Consider the following 16106-nt stretch of genomic DNA (forward strand, 5'->3'; position numbering starts at 1 on the left):
AGTAATGATTGGGAAAAGTGTTTATCAGTTTTTGGCAAAGGCAGGCCCGGCCATTTCGAAAATACGGAGCTAAATGTGCAAAAAATGGCAGTTTTTAAGAGAACTAAGCGTCCGATTTGAATGATTCAAAGAACTTTCTGCTTGTTTTAACAAAATAATTGATTTTGAAAAAAAAAACTTTTTTGTTTCAAAATTTTTTTCCATTTTTTTTGTATATCGAAAATAAATTAGATTTTTATTTTAATTTTGTTTTAATGTACTTTAAACAAATAATTTCAACTTTCTAATTCAGTTTATATAATTCTTATAAATATTAGTCAATGTTACAATATTTATAATAATCTATTTTAAAACATTTAATATTTCTCTATCATTTCGTTACGGTACGGGAAGTTCCAGTAATTTGCCTTAAGGTACGATGCCATACACCCCACTAGTTAATTTTATTTCTGGATAAAGTTCTAAAGCTTACTTATATACTTTTATATAAATAATTTTAACTTTGCAATTCAGTTTATATAATTCTTATATATTATATATTAGACAATGTTATAGTATTTATAATAATCCATTAATCCATAATCTTCTTTTATCTATGGCAATTCACCAATAGTTTACAGTATCATCCGTATAGATGTCCTCACATTCGTTTCTTCAAAATGTCCACTCTTTTCGCCTGACAGTCGCCTATGGCAAACACTTTGACTTATTGACAGATAAATGTTGATACAAGAAACACAATAGAATATTTTAATTAAAATTATTTAAAATGATGAAATAATAAAATATTTTAATGTACTATTTTTACTATAAATCTTTAACAAAAAAGCAATATGGAATTTCCTCAACCGCCTAGTGGTAAATATATATGAACTAAATTTAGGTTACCGCATTTGTAAATAATGTTTACAAATGTAATAATATCTGTTGGTTTTGTTTGTTATTTATTTTTTTATTTCCAGATAATGAAACGAGAAATATTATTGACAAACTGGCGCAATTTGTTGCTAGGAATGGGCCGGAGTTTGAAATTATGACAAAATCTAAACAGGAAAATAATCCTAAGTTTGCCTTTTTGTATGGAGGAGAACACTTTAATTATTATCAGTACAAAGTGGCGGCGGAACAAGCATGTAAATATATTTAATAGTTACTTTAGTTAAAGAAAGACGTAGGATTTAATTTAATGTTTACCAGACAGTTGTTTTTGTGATTGCGAGGTCATAAAACATATTGTGGACACTTCCTTAATACAAATACAGGTAACATCCGTATAACACGGTAGTTAGATACCAAAAAACTAGTGTGTTATTCGAATCCTAGAAAGAACTAGTACAAAAAGAGGCGTTACGTTCCAAGAATCCAAAAAACATGCTACCTATTATATTTTTATAATAAATATTATTAAAATTATTCAATTTTATTAAGAAGTAGTACAAAGGAAATAAATTATGATATTTTCTTCATTATAACTACCAAATAAATGATATCAAAGGTGATCGTTTGCTTTTTGGGGGAGATCATATCCTCTGAGCATTTTTCTGTATTTCTATGCATTTGCAAAAAAAGAGTGCGAGTAAGGTTCACACCAGATGGAAATAAAACTTATTTGCTACTTTACTAGATGGCACTTGAGTAAAAATAAGTACATCATATAACAATTTTGTATAATGTTTATTAGTAACATGGTAACTTGTGATGCACATATTTATTAGTTTCAACCATAATGATAAATTATAAATTTGATATTTATAATAACATCAAAAATATGTATAATATTTAAAAACAATAATGTAATCAAAGTCATCTACTTCAAATATGATGTGATCGGTTTATCATTGTAATTAGCATTTAGAAATGAACCTTCATTAGAGAAATTAAGTAATGATTAATAAATTTATTAATGCTGATTTATAAATTCTATAATATTCGTTCACTCAGTGGACTATGTTAAACAACGCCTTAACAAATATTGTTTTCGCAACTTCACTCATCATGTAATTGTGTTTGAAAAACTTTGTGTAATCAAAATTAACATACATTCATTGACTGCTTTTAATTTTTTTTTACTTTTTTGCTGGCGATATAATCTCATTATTTGAATAGCTGTAATATCAGTCTTGCCTAAAAATATTTTCCATTTTAATAACTTCAAAGATTTATAGAAACTACGAATAATATAGAAGTAATTTCTAATCAATAAACTTACGTTTAGTTCACGGTCCAAATGTTTAATTAGTTTTATTATTTTCAAGGAACGGTGTAAAATATTCTTCTGATTCAGGTATTTTTCATTAAATCAAGATTTGTACTACGATGTATTTTTAAAATTCATTTATCTATTCCGATTTCCTTGTTGATATCGGTACACATACAATGACAGATCTATATTCACAACACGACAACTAATCTCAATCGACCCCTATAGAAATGATCTCATCGAGAGCGAATGACGAACAGTTTGGGCGTAACGAACTTCCGTTGCATTTGTACGGATTTACACCCTAGTCGCGCCTAAAGAAGTTTTACTTCAAAAAAATGATATTTGGTATTACTTGCTTTTAGTGAAAAGATATTTATATTGTTACATTCTTCATTGATACAAAGCACATGGAAATTTGCTGTTATTAAAATTTTGTGCTCAAGCATCTTCATTTAAGAAGTACCACTATTTGTACTGAACAGTGTAGACCTTTCTTTTAATATTTTGGAGTCACTTGATTATAAAATGTCATTTGAGATGGCTTTTGCACTATTTTTAGAATAGATAAAATTTGCTTTTCATAGATTTTACTATATTTCTTATTTTATTAGGGTTTTGCTCAATTCTCAAATCGTGTTATGGCAAACCTGTGCTTTAAAAAAGCCATGATATTTATTTATTTATTTATTTATTTTACAAGCCGTCAATATTTTGCAGATTTATCATAATTTAATTTACAATTTTGTTACTTATATATTGTTTAATTTATTTACTATAAACTTATTTATATGTAGTTAATTTTAATTTTTTTTTTTTTATTTTAATTATTTTTAAAGATAATCAGTTTGTTTGTTGCAAGTATTTTTTTAAAATTCAATGTATTTGTATCAATGAAGAATGTAACAATATAAATATCTTTTCACTAAGAGCAAGCAATACCAAATATCATTTTTTTTAAGTAAAACTTTTTTAGGCGCGACTAGGGTGTAAATCCGTACAAATGCAACAGAAGTCCGTTACGCCCAAACTGTTCATCATTCGCTCTCGATGAGATCATTTCTATAGGGGTCGATTGAGATTAGTCGTCGTGTTTGTGAATAGAGATCTTTCGTTGTATGTGTACCGATATCATTAAGGAAATCGGCATAGATAAATGAATTTTAATAAGCTAAGTTAGAAGGGGCTTGTCTCAATTTTTGAATCCAGTGGCGTATCTACTAGAGTTAATATAAAGAAAACTAAAGACAAATATGGAGAATATATATATAAACTATATTAGATCTCCAGGTATCTGATTTGTATGATTGAAAAATCATTCGGTTCGTACTCGATCGCTAGACGTTTTTGTAAAAGGCACGTCTAGCCGTTTTGGAGGTGCGGTGAGCAAAGGGTGTAAAAATGCAGTTTTTGAGAGAACTGATCATCCGATTAGATTAATTTTAAAAAACCTTTGTGTAGAGGTGTGCAAAGAATGCTTTTACAAAAAAATTCGTAATTTTGAACGATTTCAAAAAAAAAAAAATTGAAATTTGTCATTTTCCAAAAAATTCAAAACTTTAAAGTTTCAAAAAATATCAAAATTTCAAATAAAATTGATTTCTTACACAAATTTGAGAATATTTCGAGATTTTCAAAAAAATCGAACATTTTCAAAAAAATTCAAATTCTCAAAAAATGTAAAATTTTGAAAAAATACCAAAAAAATCCAATTTAAAAAAAAGCATTATGTTTTTAAATAATATAATTTTCCTTTTTCTAACAATTATGGTTTTGTGTCAAATTCTATCAATAAAAAAATAATTTTATTAAAATGTATAAGCTGAATGATGACACACATCAGGTGTCGAAACGTATAACAAAGGAAATTATTTTTTCTTAACTTATTCTTTTATTTAGACGAATGTTCTGTTAAACCATTTTTTCAAATATGTTAACTAATTTTTTAAAATTATTTATATTAAAGAAAATATATGTTTTGTTATGTATTTTCATATTTTTATTAAAATTAAACAGTAACTGATAGTATTTGAATAAATTTATAATTATTAATATGTCGATGAACATTTGTATAATTTTATCAAAATCAATCCCTTATCATTAAAAATGATCCTTATTAAATTATTTAATTAATGCTGAAATTTTTTTATTATCTATACTTCTTTATATATTCTGATTTGTAATGTTTATTGTAATTTTTGTATTTATATTAATTTTTATATTTAATTTATTTTAGTGTTAAAACAACAGCAGCCTATGTTTATGGGGCCACAGCAACAGCAGCAAAATCCAAATGTAAATCAACCACCAGGAAATATTGCAGGACTTCAACAATGGCTTGCAGCAAATATATCAACAGTACCAGGTGGAAATGGTAATAAATTCAAATTATAATATTATAATAACTTAAAATTACAATATTATACTATATTATACTATTATAATATATTATACTATTAAATAATTCTGATTTATAATAATAATAGTAGTAATAATTCTATGTAGTTGTGTTCGATGATGTGAAATCACTGTTTATTATATTTTCAGCATCATCAAGATGTTTGAGATTTTTTTACGTCATAAATATTTAATCACTGTTATTGATTTACTGTCTTATAATAATTATTTTTTTCCACTGTAATAATTATAATTATTAAAGTAGTTATATATTAATGGGCCGCTTCTGCCACACAACAGACCAATGTTATGGCAAGGCCATGTTACACTCCAACTCGCATACGTTATGCTAATGAATCATACTGAATACTGTCAAAATGTCATGTATTTGTTGTGCATTAAGGCGTTTTACACATAAACTGCAACGTCACTTGTATGTTATGAAGCTGGGTCAGAAAGACCCTGTTATCTAAGATCGTTTTTTTGACATTTGTTCGGTTTCTACTTTAGGTTTTTTATCTGAAAGAAAAACGTCTGACTTCTTAGCAACTACATGGCATTGTCAATATTTAGTATGGAAAGTTTTTCATAACATAGCCTTGCCATAACATTGAAATGTTTTGAGGCAGAATCGGTCCATAAATATAATTATGGGGCAATTCTACCGTAACAGAGCTCATAATATAGCAACACTATGTTATGCTTGATAATTGGTAGTGAAAACTGTGAAAATGTCTAACTGTTTGCTGTGCCATCAGGCGTATTTTTCATATAAACAAGCAAGGAAGAATCTTATGGTAACTGCATAACTGAAGATTCTTAACACTTAAGTTTTTGAATATTTAAAATTGATTTAGGATTTTTGGCTAAAAGGTTTTTTTTGTATGCATATATTTATTGACAATCAAAATATACATTATTTTTTAAGATAATATGCTGGTCTTTATGCCCTGGCTAAAAAGTGGACGAAAACTTTGCACTTTTTTTGCTACTCATAAAGAAACTTAACGAGTTTTATCGAACGGTTTAAGGTTTGAAATCGGTTTAGCCGTTTTATGAGATAGATCCTACAAAAATTAAAAAATCGGCTCACTTTCTAAATTTGGTTTCAAACGACTCAAAATGACTTGAAACTTTGAAAAAACATAAATTTAGCAAGTCGGATTTTCTGGCGAAAACAAACTACTTCTGGAAGGGAACAATTATTTTTATAACCAGAATAAAATTTTTAACCCAAACATGAGTTATTTTACAAATGTACGTTTAAACAATTGTAAATTGTACAATTTGTATATTGTATCTTATAAATATAGGTTAATTAGTTAATTTTATAAAAGTATATTAATTAATTTTAATTTAATTTTAGGTTCGGCTGGCCCCAATGTTGCAAATGTACCTATACCTGGAACTAATCCACCTAGTGCTCCGATACCAGGAGTAGAACATGTATGTTTTTTATAAATCTATTATTGTTTTTGGGCCAACATCTAACAAATCCATCAAATAATTAAACATATTTAGTTAAAAAAAATGTCTTTATTGTGGTATCAAACGTTTCGAGTCCGAATTTGAATCATCTTTATTGAAAAAATGAGTGTGTGTGAGTGTGTATGTATGGATACATTTTTTTTCACAATTTTGCGCGCACGACTCAACCGATTTGAATGATTCAAAACACATTTTGCTAGTCTTGTGAATGAAAAGAAAGAATTAGTTTTCAGGGAAGGTTTTTTTTTAAATTTGAAAACTTAAGATATTATTTCCCATTTTTAGCTAATACAAAAAACTGAAAATAAATGCAATTAAATTCAAAATGCAAAAACTTTTTTACTTTATTGTTAAATTCTTCACAAAGGAAGTTGCTGGAACAGATAGTATATAAATAAAATTATTCATTACTTGATTTTTCATTCATCACTTATTCACAATTCATTCATCACTTATTATTTTGATGTAGAATTATTTGCTATTCATTAATTAATCTTTTCTAACTTTTTCAGCTGGTTGCTCAACAAAACACACTACGAGAACAAATTAGACAATCTGAGCAAAATCTAAATGCACAACATGGGGTAAGTATTGAACGATTAACAGGGCAAGTGAAAACCGTGAAAATGTCTATCTATCTATTTGCCATGACAACGCAATGTTATGAGGCAGAATTGCTCTATCAATTTCTCTTCTTATTAAGCTTTATGAAAGTCTATAGTCACTTCACTATTATTTATTACAACAGATAGACATTTTCACAGTTTTCACTATCAAGAAACAAGCATAACATAGCATTGCCTTAACAATGCTATGTAATGAGGCAGAATTGCCTTATGAATCTCTCTTATTATTAAGTTACTTGAAAGTCTATAGTCACTTCACTATTATTTATTACCGCAGATAGACATTTTCACAGTTTTCACTATCAAGAAACAAGCATACCATAACATTGCCTCAACAATGCTATGTTATGAGGCAGAATTATCTTATGAATCTCTCTTATTATTAAATTACTTGAGCATCTATAGCCACTTCACTATTATTTATTACCACAGATAGACATTTTCACAGTTTTTACTATCAAGAAACAAGCATAACATGGCATTGCCTTAACAATTCTATGTTATGAGGCAGAATTGCCTTATGGATCTTTCTTATTGTTAAGTTTCTTGAAAGTTTATAGCCACTTCATTATTATTTATTACCCCAGATAGACATTTTCACAGTTTTTACTATCATGAAACAAGCATAACATAGCATTGCCTTAACAATGCTATGTTATGAGGCAGAATTGCCTTATGAATCTCTCTTATTATTAAGTTATTTGAAAGTCTATAGCCACTTCACTATTATTTATTACTACAGATAGACATTTTCACAGTTTTCACTATCAAGAAACAAGCATAACATGGCATTGCCTTAATAATGCTGTGTTATGAGTCAGAATTGCCTCATGAATCTCTCTTATTATTAAGGTACTTGAAAGTCTATAGTCACATCACTATTATTTATTACCACAGATAGACATTTCCATAGTTTTCACTACCAAGAAACAAGCATAACATAGCATTGCCTTAACAATGCTATGTTATGAGGCAGAATTGCCTTATAAATCTCTCTTAATATTATGTTACTTGAAAATCTATAGTCACTTCACTATTATTTATTATCACACATAGACATTTTCACAGTTTTCACTATCAAGAAACAAGCATAACATAGCATTGTCTTAACAATGCTATGTTATGAGGCAGAATTGCCTTATGAATCTCTTTTATTATTAAGTTACTTGAAAGTCTATAGTCACTTCACTATTATTTGTTACCACAGATAGACATTTTCACAGTTTTCACTATCAAGAAACAAGCATAACATAGCATTGCCTTAACAATGTTATATTATGAGGCAGAATTGCCTCATGAATCTCTCTTATTATTAAGTTTTTTGGAAAGTTTGTAGCCACTTCACTATTATTTATTACCACAGATAGACATTTTCACAGTTTTCACTATCAAGAAACAAGCATAACATAGCATTGCCTTAACAATGTTATATTATGAGGCAGAATTGCCTCATGAATCTCTCTTATTATTAAGTTTTTTGGAAAGTTTGTAGCCACTTCACTATTATTTATTACCACAGATAGACATTTTCACAGTTTTCACTATCAAGAAACAAGCATAACATAGCATTGCCTTAACAATGCTATGTTATGAGGCAGAATTGCCTCATGAATCGCTCTTATTATTACGTTTTTTGAAAGTTTATAGTCACTTTACTATTATTTATTACCACAGATAGATATTTTCACAGTTTTCACTATCAAGAAACAAGCATAACATAGCATTGCCTTAACAATGCTATGTTATGAGGCAGCATTGCCTTATGAATCTCTCTTACTATTAAGTTACTTGAAAGTATATAGTCACTTCACTATTATTTATTACCACAGATAGACATTTTCACAGTTTTCACTATCAAGAAATAAGCATAACATAGCATTGCCATGACAATTGAATCTCTCTTATTATTAAGTTTTTCGAAAGTCTATAGTCATTTCACTATTATTTAAATGATAGCTCAAAAAAATTATTGATTTCTTTATTATTGATAGACAATATTTATTATACAATAATTATTTTTTGCACAGGTATTACTTAGGCAACAGCAAACTCAAATATCGACAATGGCTTCACAATTGGAATCGAATCGAATAAAAGCAGATCTCGAGAAATGTGATATTGAAGTAGCTGATATTGATAAAGTGCTGAAGCCTATTATAGATTCTTGTACAAAGGATAATATTTCTTCAGGTATATAAAACGTAGATGTAGAGAATTAAGATTTCAATATTAAACTAAGTTTCGATCGATTTACTTTTGTAAATACTTTTGCTAGTGTATAATAATAGTATTCAGCCTGAAGTCAGGTCCGTGGTGTGAGATACAAATAAATGGTTACCTTCCTCTTCGTCATCTATCATTCTCATTACCACTATTCTCCCCCCCCCTTTTTACACTTTATTGTATTTTCCTTTCCAAACTTCTGCTTCAATGCTTCCTTTTCTTGCGCTTCGGCTTTCAGTTTCTTGTATTTTCTTTTCTCGTGTACGTCGTCAATTGTCTGCATTCTTCTTCTTCCCATTCCTTTCAGTCTTTTTATTTTACCTACGTTGTGTAGAAGGCATTTTTTTTTGCAGAACGGGTTTGATCCAGTTTCCTTTTTTTTCAAAATTGTACTCAGTAACATTTTTTCTTTACCCACTTTTCTCAAGACTTCTTTAATTTGCTACCTTGCCTGTTTACTTTATCTTCTCCATACGCCTTCAGCACCACATTTCAAAACACCCTATGTAGTTCTGGTCGGCCTTTTTTAAAGTCCATGTCTCTGATTCATATAGCACATTATTAATCTCTTCTACAAGTCGAGGTTTAGTTTGCTCATCAATCGCAATTCTCTTCTTCGTGTATATTAGCATTAAAGGGAGTTCCATGGCATAATGGTTTAACTTGCTGTCTTATGTGAACAGGGTTGTGAGTTTGAGCCCATGCTCTGAATAACCAGATATCGTGCCGTAGCGATGTCCATCTCCACTTGAAAATATAAGGCAGAAATATGTTTCCAATTGAAAATAGTCCATTTAGGGCACTGCGATGTGAAATGAAAATGGGAAATTGTAGTACTTGTAGGCAACCTTTATTTTATTAACTTCCCGTAGGGTAAGTTATTGTAATGGGCCGAAAATCGGAATTGAAAATTTTTACATTTCTCGACGTTTTGAAGGTTTCTGAACATTTTGGCATACCTCAGAAAAAATGGATGTGTGTGTGTGTGTGTATGTTGTATGGATACAAATTTTCGCCCACGTTTTCGGGCATACGGATCAACCGATTTGAATGGTTTAAAAAACATTCGATTCCTATTGATAAGGAGATGTGCTGATTAGTTTTTGGTAGAGGCAGGTCCAGCAGGTACGGAGATAACGAGCAAAGAGTGCAGAAAATATAATAGAAATCGAGTTTTTGAGAGAACGGAGCATCCGATTTGAATGATCTAAAAAACATTCAATTAGTAATGATTGGGAGAAGGGGTTATTAGTTTTTCACAAAGGTAGGCCCAGCCATTTCGGAGATACAGAGCTAAATGTACAAAAAATGGCAGTTTTTGAGAGAACTAAGCGTCAGATTCAATTGATTCAAACAACTTTCTGCTTGTCTCAACAAAATAATTGATTTTGGAAAAAAAAAATTGTTTCAATTTTTTTTTTTTTTTAAATTCTTTGTATATCGAAAATAATAATTCAGATTTTATTTTTAATTCTGACTATAGTTCTAATATACTTTAAACAAATAATTTCAACTCTGCAATTCAGTTTATATAATTCTTATAAATATTAGACAATGTTACAATATTTATAATAATCTATTTGAAAGCATTCAATATTCCTCGAACATTTCGTTACGGTACGGGAAGTTCCAGCAATTTGCCTTAAGGCACGATGCCATGCGCCCCACTAGTTTATATTAACATTTGAGCATTTGAGAAGATTATTTGTACGTTTATTCAAAGAAAATTTGCCGATTTTAATGATACAACAATATTCCCTGTTATTCATATTCTAGTTAAGCAATTTTTGAAGCAAAACTTCTAATACGACTTCTATCATAGTTACGTTAAATGTTTAACGCTCCTAGGTGAGGAAATAGAAAGACACAGTGAAAGTTGTCTGAAAAAGTTTGATTGTCTAAATATGTTTAAGGTTGTTTAAGAATGATGTGATATTGTCTGAAAATACTGTAAAGTGTCTAGAAATATTATTGATTGTCTGAAAATGCTGTAGATTGTCCAAAAAACTGTAGATTGACCAAAAAAGCTGTAGTATGTTCCAAGAAGCTGTAGATTGTCCAAAAAAGCTGTAGATTGTCCAAAAAGCTGCAGATTGACTGAAGAAGCTATATATTATTTCAAAATGCTGTAGATTGTCCGAAAAAGCTGTAGATTATTCAAAAAAGCTGTTGATTGACTGAAAAAGCTGTAGATTGTCCAAAAAGCTGCAGATTGACTGAAGAAGCTGTATATTATTTCAAAATGCTGTAGATTGACCGAAAAAGCTGTAGATTATTCAAAAAAGCTGTAGATTGACTGAAAAAGCTGTAGATTAACTGAAAAAGCTGTATATTATTTTAAAATGCTGTAGATTGTCCGAAAATGCTGTAGATTGTCCAAAAAAACTGTAAGTTGTCATAAATGTTGTAGATTGTCTAAAAAGCTGTAAATTGTCCAAAAAAACTGCAGATTGACCAAAAAAGCTGTAGTATGTCCGAAGAAGCTGTAGATTGACTGAAAAAGCTGTAGATTGTCCAAAAATGCTGTAGATTGACTGAAAAAGCTGTATATTATTTCAAAATTAAGTAGATTGTCCGAAAAAGCTGTAGATTATCCGGGGAAAAAATGGAATATTATTATAAAATACTACAGATTATTCGAAAAAGATGCAGTGTCCGAAAAAAGCTGTAAATTGTCTGAAAGTACTGTAGATTGTTTGAAATAAGCTGTAAATTTTCTGAAAGTACTGTAGATTTTCCTAAATAAACTGTAGATTGTCTGAAAGTACTGTAGATTTTCCAAAAATGCTGTATGTTATCCAAAAAAGTTGTATATCATCTGTAAATATCCAAAAAAGGTGTAGGTTGTCTGAAAAAGCTGTAAGTTGTCTAAAAATTCTGTAGATTGTCCGAAAAAAGCTGTAGATTGACTGAAAAAGCTGTGCGTTGTTCGAAAAAGCTGTATATTATCTGAAAATACTGCAGATTATGCGAAAAAAATTTTGATTTTCCGAAAAAAGCTGTAGTTTTTCTGAAAGTACTGTATACTATCCGTAAAAACTGTAGAGTGATTGAAAAAGCTGTATATTATCTGAAAATACTGTAGATTCCTTGAAAAACGTGTAGATTGTCCGAAAAATGCTGTAGATTGTCTGAAAGATTAGATCTGGAAATACTGTAGATTGTTCGAAAAAGGTGTAGATTGTAAATAGAAGAGGTGTAAATAAGCTCTAGATTGTCTGAAAATACTGTACATTGTCCAAGAAAAGTGTAACTTGTCCAAAAAAAACTGTGGATTATCCGAAAATGATATAGATTGTCTGAAAATGATACATATTGTTCGAAAATACTGTAGATTGTGTGAAAACGATATAGATTGTTCAACAAATTGGTGGATTATCCAAAAATTATATAGATTGCCTGAAAATGATATAGATTGTTCAAAAATACTGTAGATAGTAAATACGGTAGTGAGAATATAAAGTAGTTTATCATACTCAGATAACCAGTAGTCCAGTTTATCTAAAAACATTGTATTTTATCTTAAAATGCAGTGGATTATATTAAGTTTACTAGAAAATCAAATTCTACCCTTATTTCGTAATTTTATATCCACATTACGTAGTAAAGCAACCCCACTGTTAGCATTATTTCAAATTATTTATATAAACATGTTAATGTTATGAAATAGTTAACAATTAATCCATGAATTAATTAAATTTTTTTTTTGTCATTAATATTTTTCTTGTTTCTTTTTTCAGGGAAGAGTTGGATATTACAAAATGCAACGACTAATGCTCATGCAGCAGCTATATCACAGTATCTTTTAGAAAAGTGAGTCCTTAAATTATATTCAAATATTAATATGTTGTTAATAATGTACTAATTTTTTATTGTGGTTGTTTCAGAGTAATTCAGCCCGATGCAAATTTTGCTCAGAAACTGCACATTATATATTTGGTTAACGATGTTCTTCATCACTGGTAAGATAATAGAAATATAATAATGGATAGCTGTTATAATATTGAAAAAAAATTTCTATAGGTTTAATAGCTATAAATTTAATTAATTAATGATGATGAATTTATTAAAATTCAAAATATTATTTATTTTCAGTGCCAGAAAAAATGCTGAAGAACTAAAGAAATGTTTGGAAAATGTTGTTGTGCCAATGTATTGCAATGCTCATAGCATGGGTAAGTATATTGATATAATTATTAATTAATTTTGCTCATTACATATTTAAATATATATCTATATTTTTTCCTTTTTAGCTGATATCACAGAAGAGCAGCAAGCAAAATTAGACAAACTGTTACGTCTGTGGGAAGCAAAAGCAAATTACTTTGACAGCACATTAATTGAAAAATTGAAAAAACAGAACTGTCTCTTCGAGAATATCAGGCTGGGCTTTTGCAGCAGCATGCTGCACAACTTACACCATACACGCAGCACACCAGGCAGGCCTTCCAAGGGTAAGGGATAAATAAAAATTAATTAATTAATCAAGAATTTATTATATATGATAATTACTATATATTATATTTGTCTATTACCTAGTTATCAGCAGCAGCACCAACCATTTGATATATAATAATTAATTAATTAACCCAAAAATTTAATATATATGATAAATTACTATATAATTTATTTATGTCTTCTATCTAGTTATCAGCAGCAGCATCAGTCATTCGTCGGCCATGCAATGCAACAAATCCAGAACATAGACACCCAAATTGTAGATCTCCAACGAGAGCAGCAGCAGCGGGAGCAGCAACAGAGAGAGCAGCTAATGATGCAAAGAGAAAGAGAGCAACGCGAACAGCAAATAATGCGCGACAGAGAACGCGAACAGCTCATGCAGAGAGAGAGAGACCGAGATAGGGAACTTATGCAGAGAGACAGAGACATGCGAGATAGGGATATGAGAGATAGAGATATGAGGGATAGAGATATGAGAGATAGAGACATGAGGGAGCGAGAGATGTTGCAACGAGAGAGAGAACAGATGGCCAGGGACATGGAGAGAGAGCGGGAGTTGATGATGATGGAACAGGAGAGAGAGATGGAGTACATGCAGCAGCGGCAGATGGATCACATGTCGAGGGATCAGGGTGGTATGATGCATAAGGGAATGATGATGCCGAGGGATCAGAGACCGAATGCCCAGGGAGGAGGGATACAACCGCTTATGCAGTTGAAGGTTGCTAATCCTAATGAACTCAATCCACAAGGTAATAGAAATAGACATATAATTGTAATAGACATATAATTTTATCTGATAGCAGATTATTCTATCTATGCTAGATTTCATATCAAATTAATTCTCCAATTTTTTCCTTTCAGCGAACAACCTACCACCACCTCCTCTACAACAGCCTCCGCCTTTAATACCGAACTGTTTCTCTCTCCCGCCTCCGCCACTAATACAGAACCAGCCTGGAACTCCTCAGCCTGGACCAAACAAGAACGGACCAATGGTAGCCAGTCCAGCAATCATGCCGCCTGGTATCGGTGGATTGTTGCCTGATTTATCAAAACCACCACCAGGTTTTCCTCTTGTGCCACCGAATATCGGTATGGATATGGCTTTTAATAATATGCATGGTAATAAATGGTTGTGGGATCATTAAAATTTAAATAGTTAATACTTTATATAGCATGTTGTAATATATTTGTTGGTTATTTATATGTGTATAATTGTTGATCTTATTTAGGTCCAGGTATGATGGGACCTATGGACACAATGGAGGACTTGACACCTACAATTCCATACTTTGATTTACCTGCAGGACTGATGGTACCACTGATAAAGGTAAAAACAGTAACAATTGTAAAAATAATAAGATTTTTTTTCTTATTGTTTATTTGTTGACTTTGTATACACATTCATTAGTCATATAGATTTTATAAGTCTTTATGCTTATTTGATTGTATATAATTATATATAGATACTATATATTCTTTACTTTGGCAATATTGTTATTAAATTGGTTGGGAGGGAGATTTTTTGCCTTACTATCTCCTTCCATAGTTTTTGCCTACCCTTTTCCCATGTTTTTCACACCATAATGGCGTGCTCAGCATCCGCCCTAGTCGCTCCACCCATAATAAGATTTTAAGATTATCATTGTTTTTCCTTATTCCGACATTTTTAGACTTTTCCATCAATTTGAAGGTACCTTACAAGTAACTAACAATAAATAAAGTACAATAAATAAAGATTTATTTATTCATCAAAGCATGTTATAGATTATCCTTTATCCTTTCAGTTGGAAGACAACGAGTTCAAACCATTGGACCCAGCTGATATCAGACTACCACCTCCAGTCCCTCCGAATGAACGATTACTGCAAGCTGTTGAAGCCTTCTACATGCCTTACAGTCATGATTGTCCGAGAGACAGGTGAGTCTCAATTGTAGTTAGTTAATTTGATGAACAACCCTTTGCACTCGTACATCGTCTTGATAGAAATCACTTTATATTTGCTGATTTCGTGCTTTGGATATTAAATTTTTTTATAAATTTAGAATGGCAAAGAATTGGAAATTGAAAACAATTGATTTGGCAGTAATAATTTATTTATTTATTTATTTATTCATTTATTCAACATCCACAATTTGATACCATCATCGCTGGTGAATTTTTTACCAATCAAGGAGTTTTGTAAAGATTAAAACTAAAAGCAATCAAACCATTCGGACTGCATGGTGGATGTGGTAAAATATCCCAACCAGCTCCAATAACTTTGCTTGAGTGGTCAAAGATGTGTGACCATGCGTTGTCAATGTTGAAATATAGATGTAATACAACAACTTTTCAATGTAGACATAGAAATAATCAGGAAACTTCATTGTAATTCTACCAAACTGATAACAAAATCGTCTTCGGATTTCTATCAGCTTTTTGTGTTGTTTGAGCCGGTTCACCTGATGCACCATCATAATTAATCAGGATTTTTTTTTGTAATTCTACCAAACAGCTAACAAAACCGTCTTCTGATGTCTATCAGCTTTTAGTGTTGTTTGTGAGTTGGTTTATCTGGTTTACCATCAGAAATAATCAGGAATTTTTTTGTAATTCTACCAACTCATAACAAAATCGTCTTCTGGTATCTATCAGCTTTTAGTGTTGGTTTGAGCTGGTTTACCTGGTTTACAATCAGAATTAATCAGGAAATTTTATTGTAATT

The 16106-nt window shown here is 30.3% G+C and overlaps 1 protein-coding gene across 1 annotated transcript; it reads left to right on the forward strand.

The window, feature by feature from the left end:
* Window positions 1-722: 722 nt before the first annotated feature.
* LOC113377304 (calcium homeostasis endoplasmic reticulum protein-like) lies at window positions 723-15316 on the forward strand (the record flags this gene model as incomplete). The annotated part of the gene is given in 15 exon segments (XM_026617573.1): window positions 723-858; window positions 963-1133; window positions 4437-4574; window positions 5964-6043; window positions 6598-6669; window positions 8739-8901; window positions 12675-12747; window positions 12822-12896; window positions 13030-13103; window positions 13188-13295; window positions 13298-13388; window positions 13582-14147; window positions 14260-14490; window positions 14631-14728; window positions 15186-15316. Coding segments are annotated over 15 exon segments (2096 nt in total), but the record flags the coding sequence as incomplete, so codon positions are not given.
* Window positions 15317-16106: the final 790 nt, after the last annotated feature.

Source organism: Ctenocephalides felis, unplaced genomic scaffold (genome assembly GCF_003426905.1).
Source record: "Ctenocephalides felis isolate EL2017-DRISC unplaced genomic scaffold, ASM342690v1 CF-g0.4_SCAFFOLD_00845, whole genome shotgun sequence".
NCBI lineage: Eukaryota > Metazoa > Arthropoda > Insecta > Siphonaptera > Pulicidae > Ctenocephalides > Ctenocephalides felis.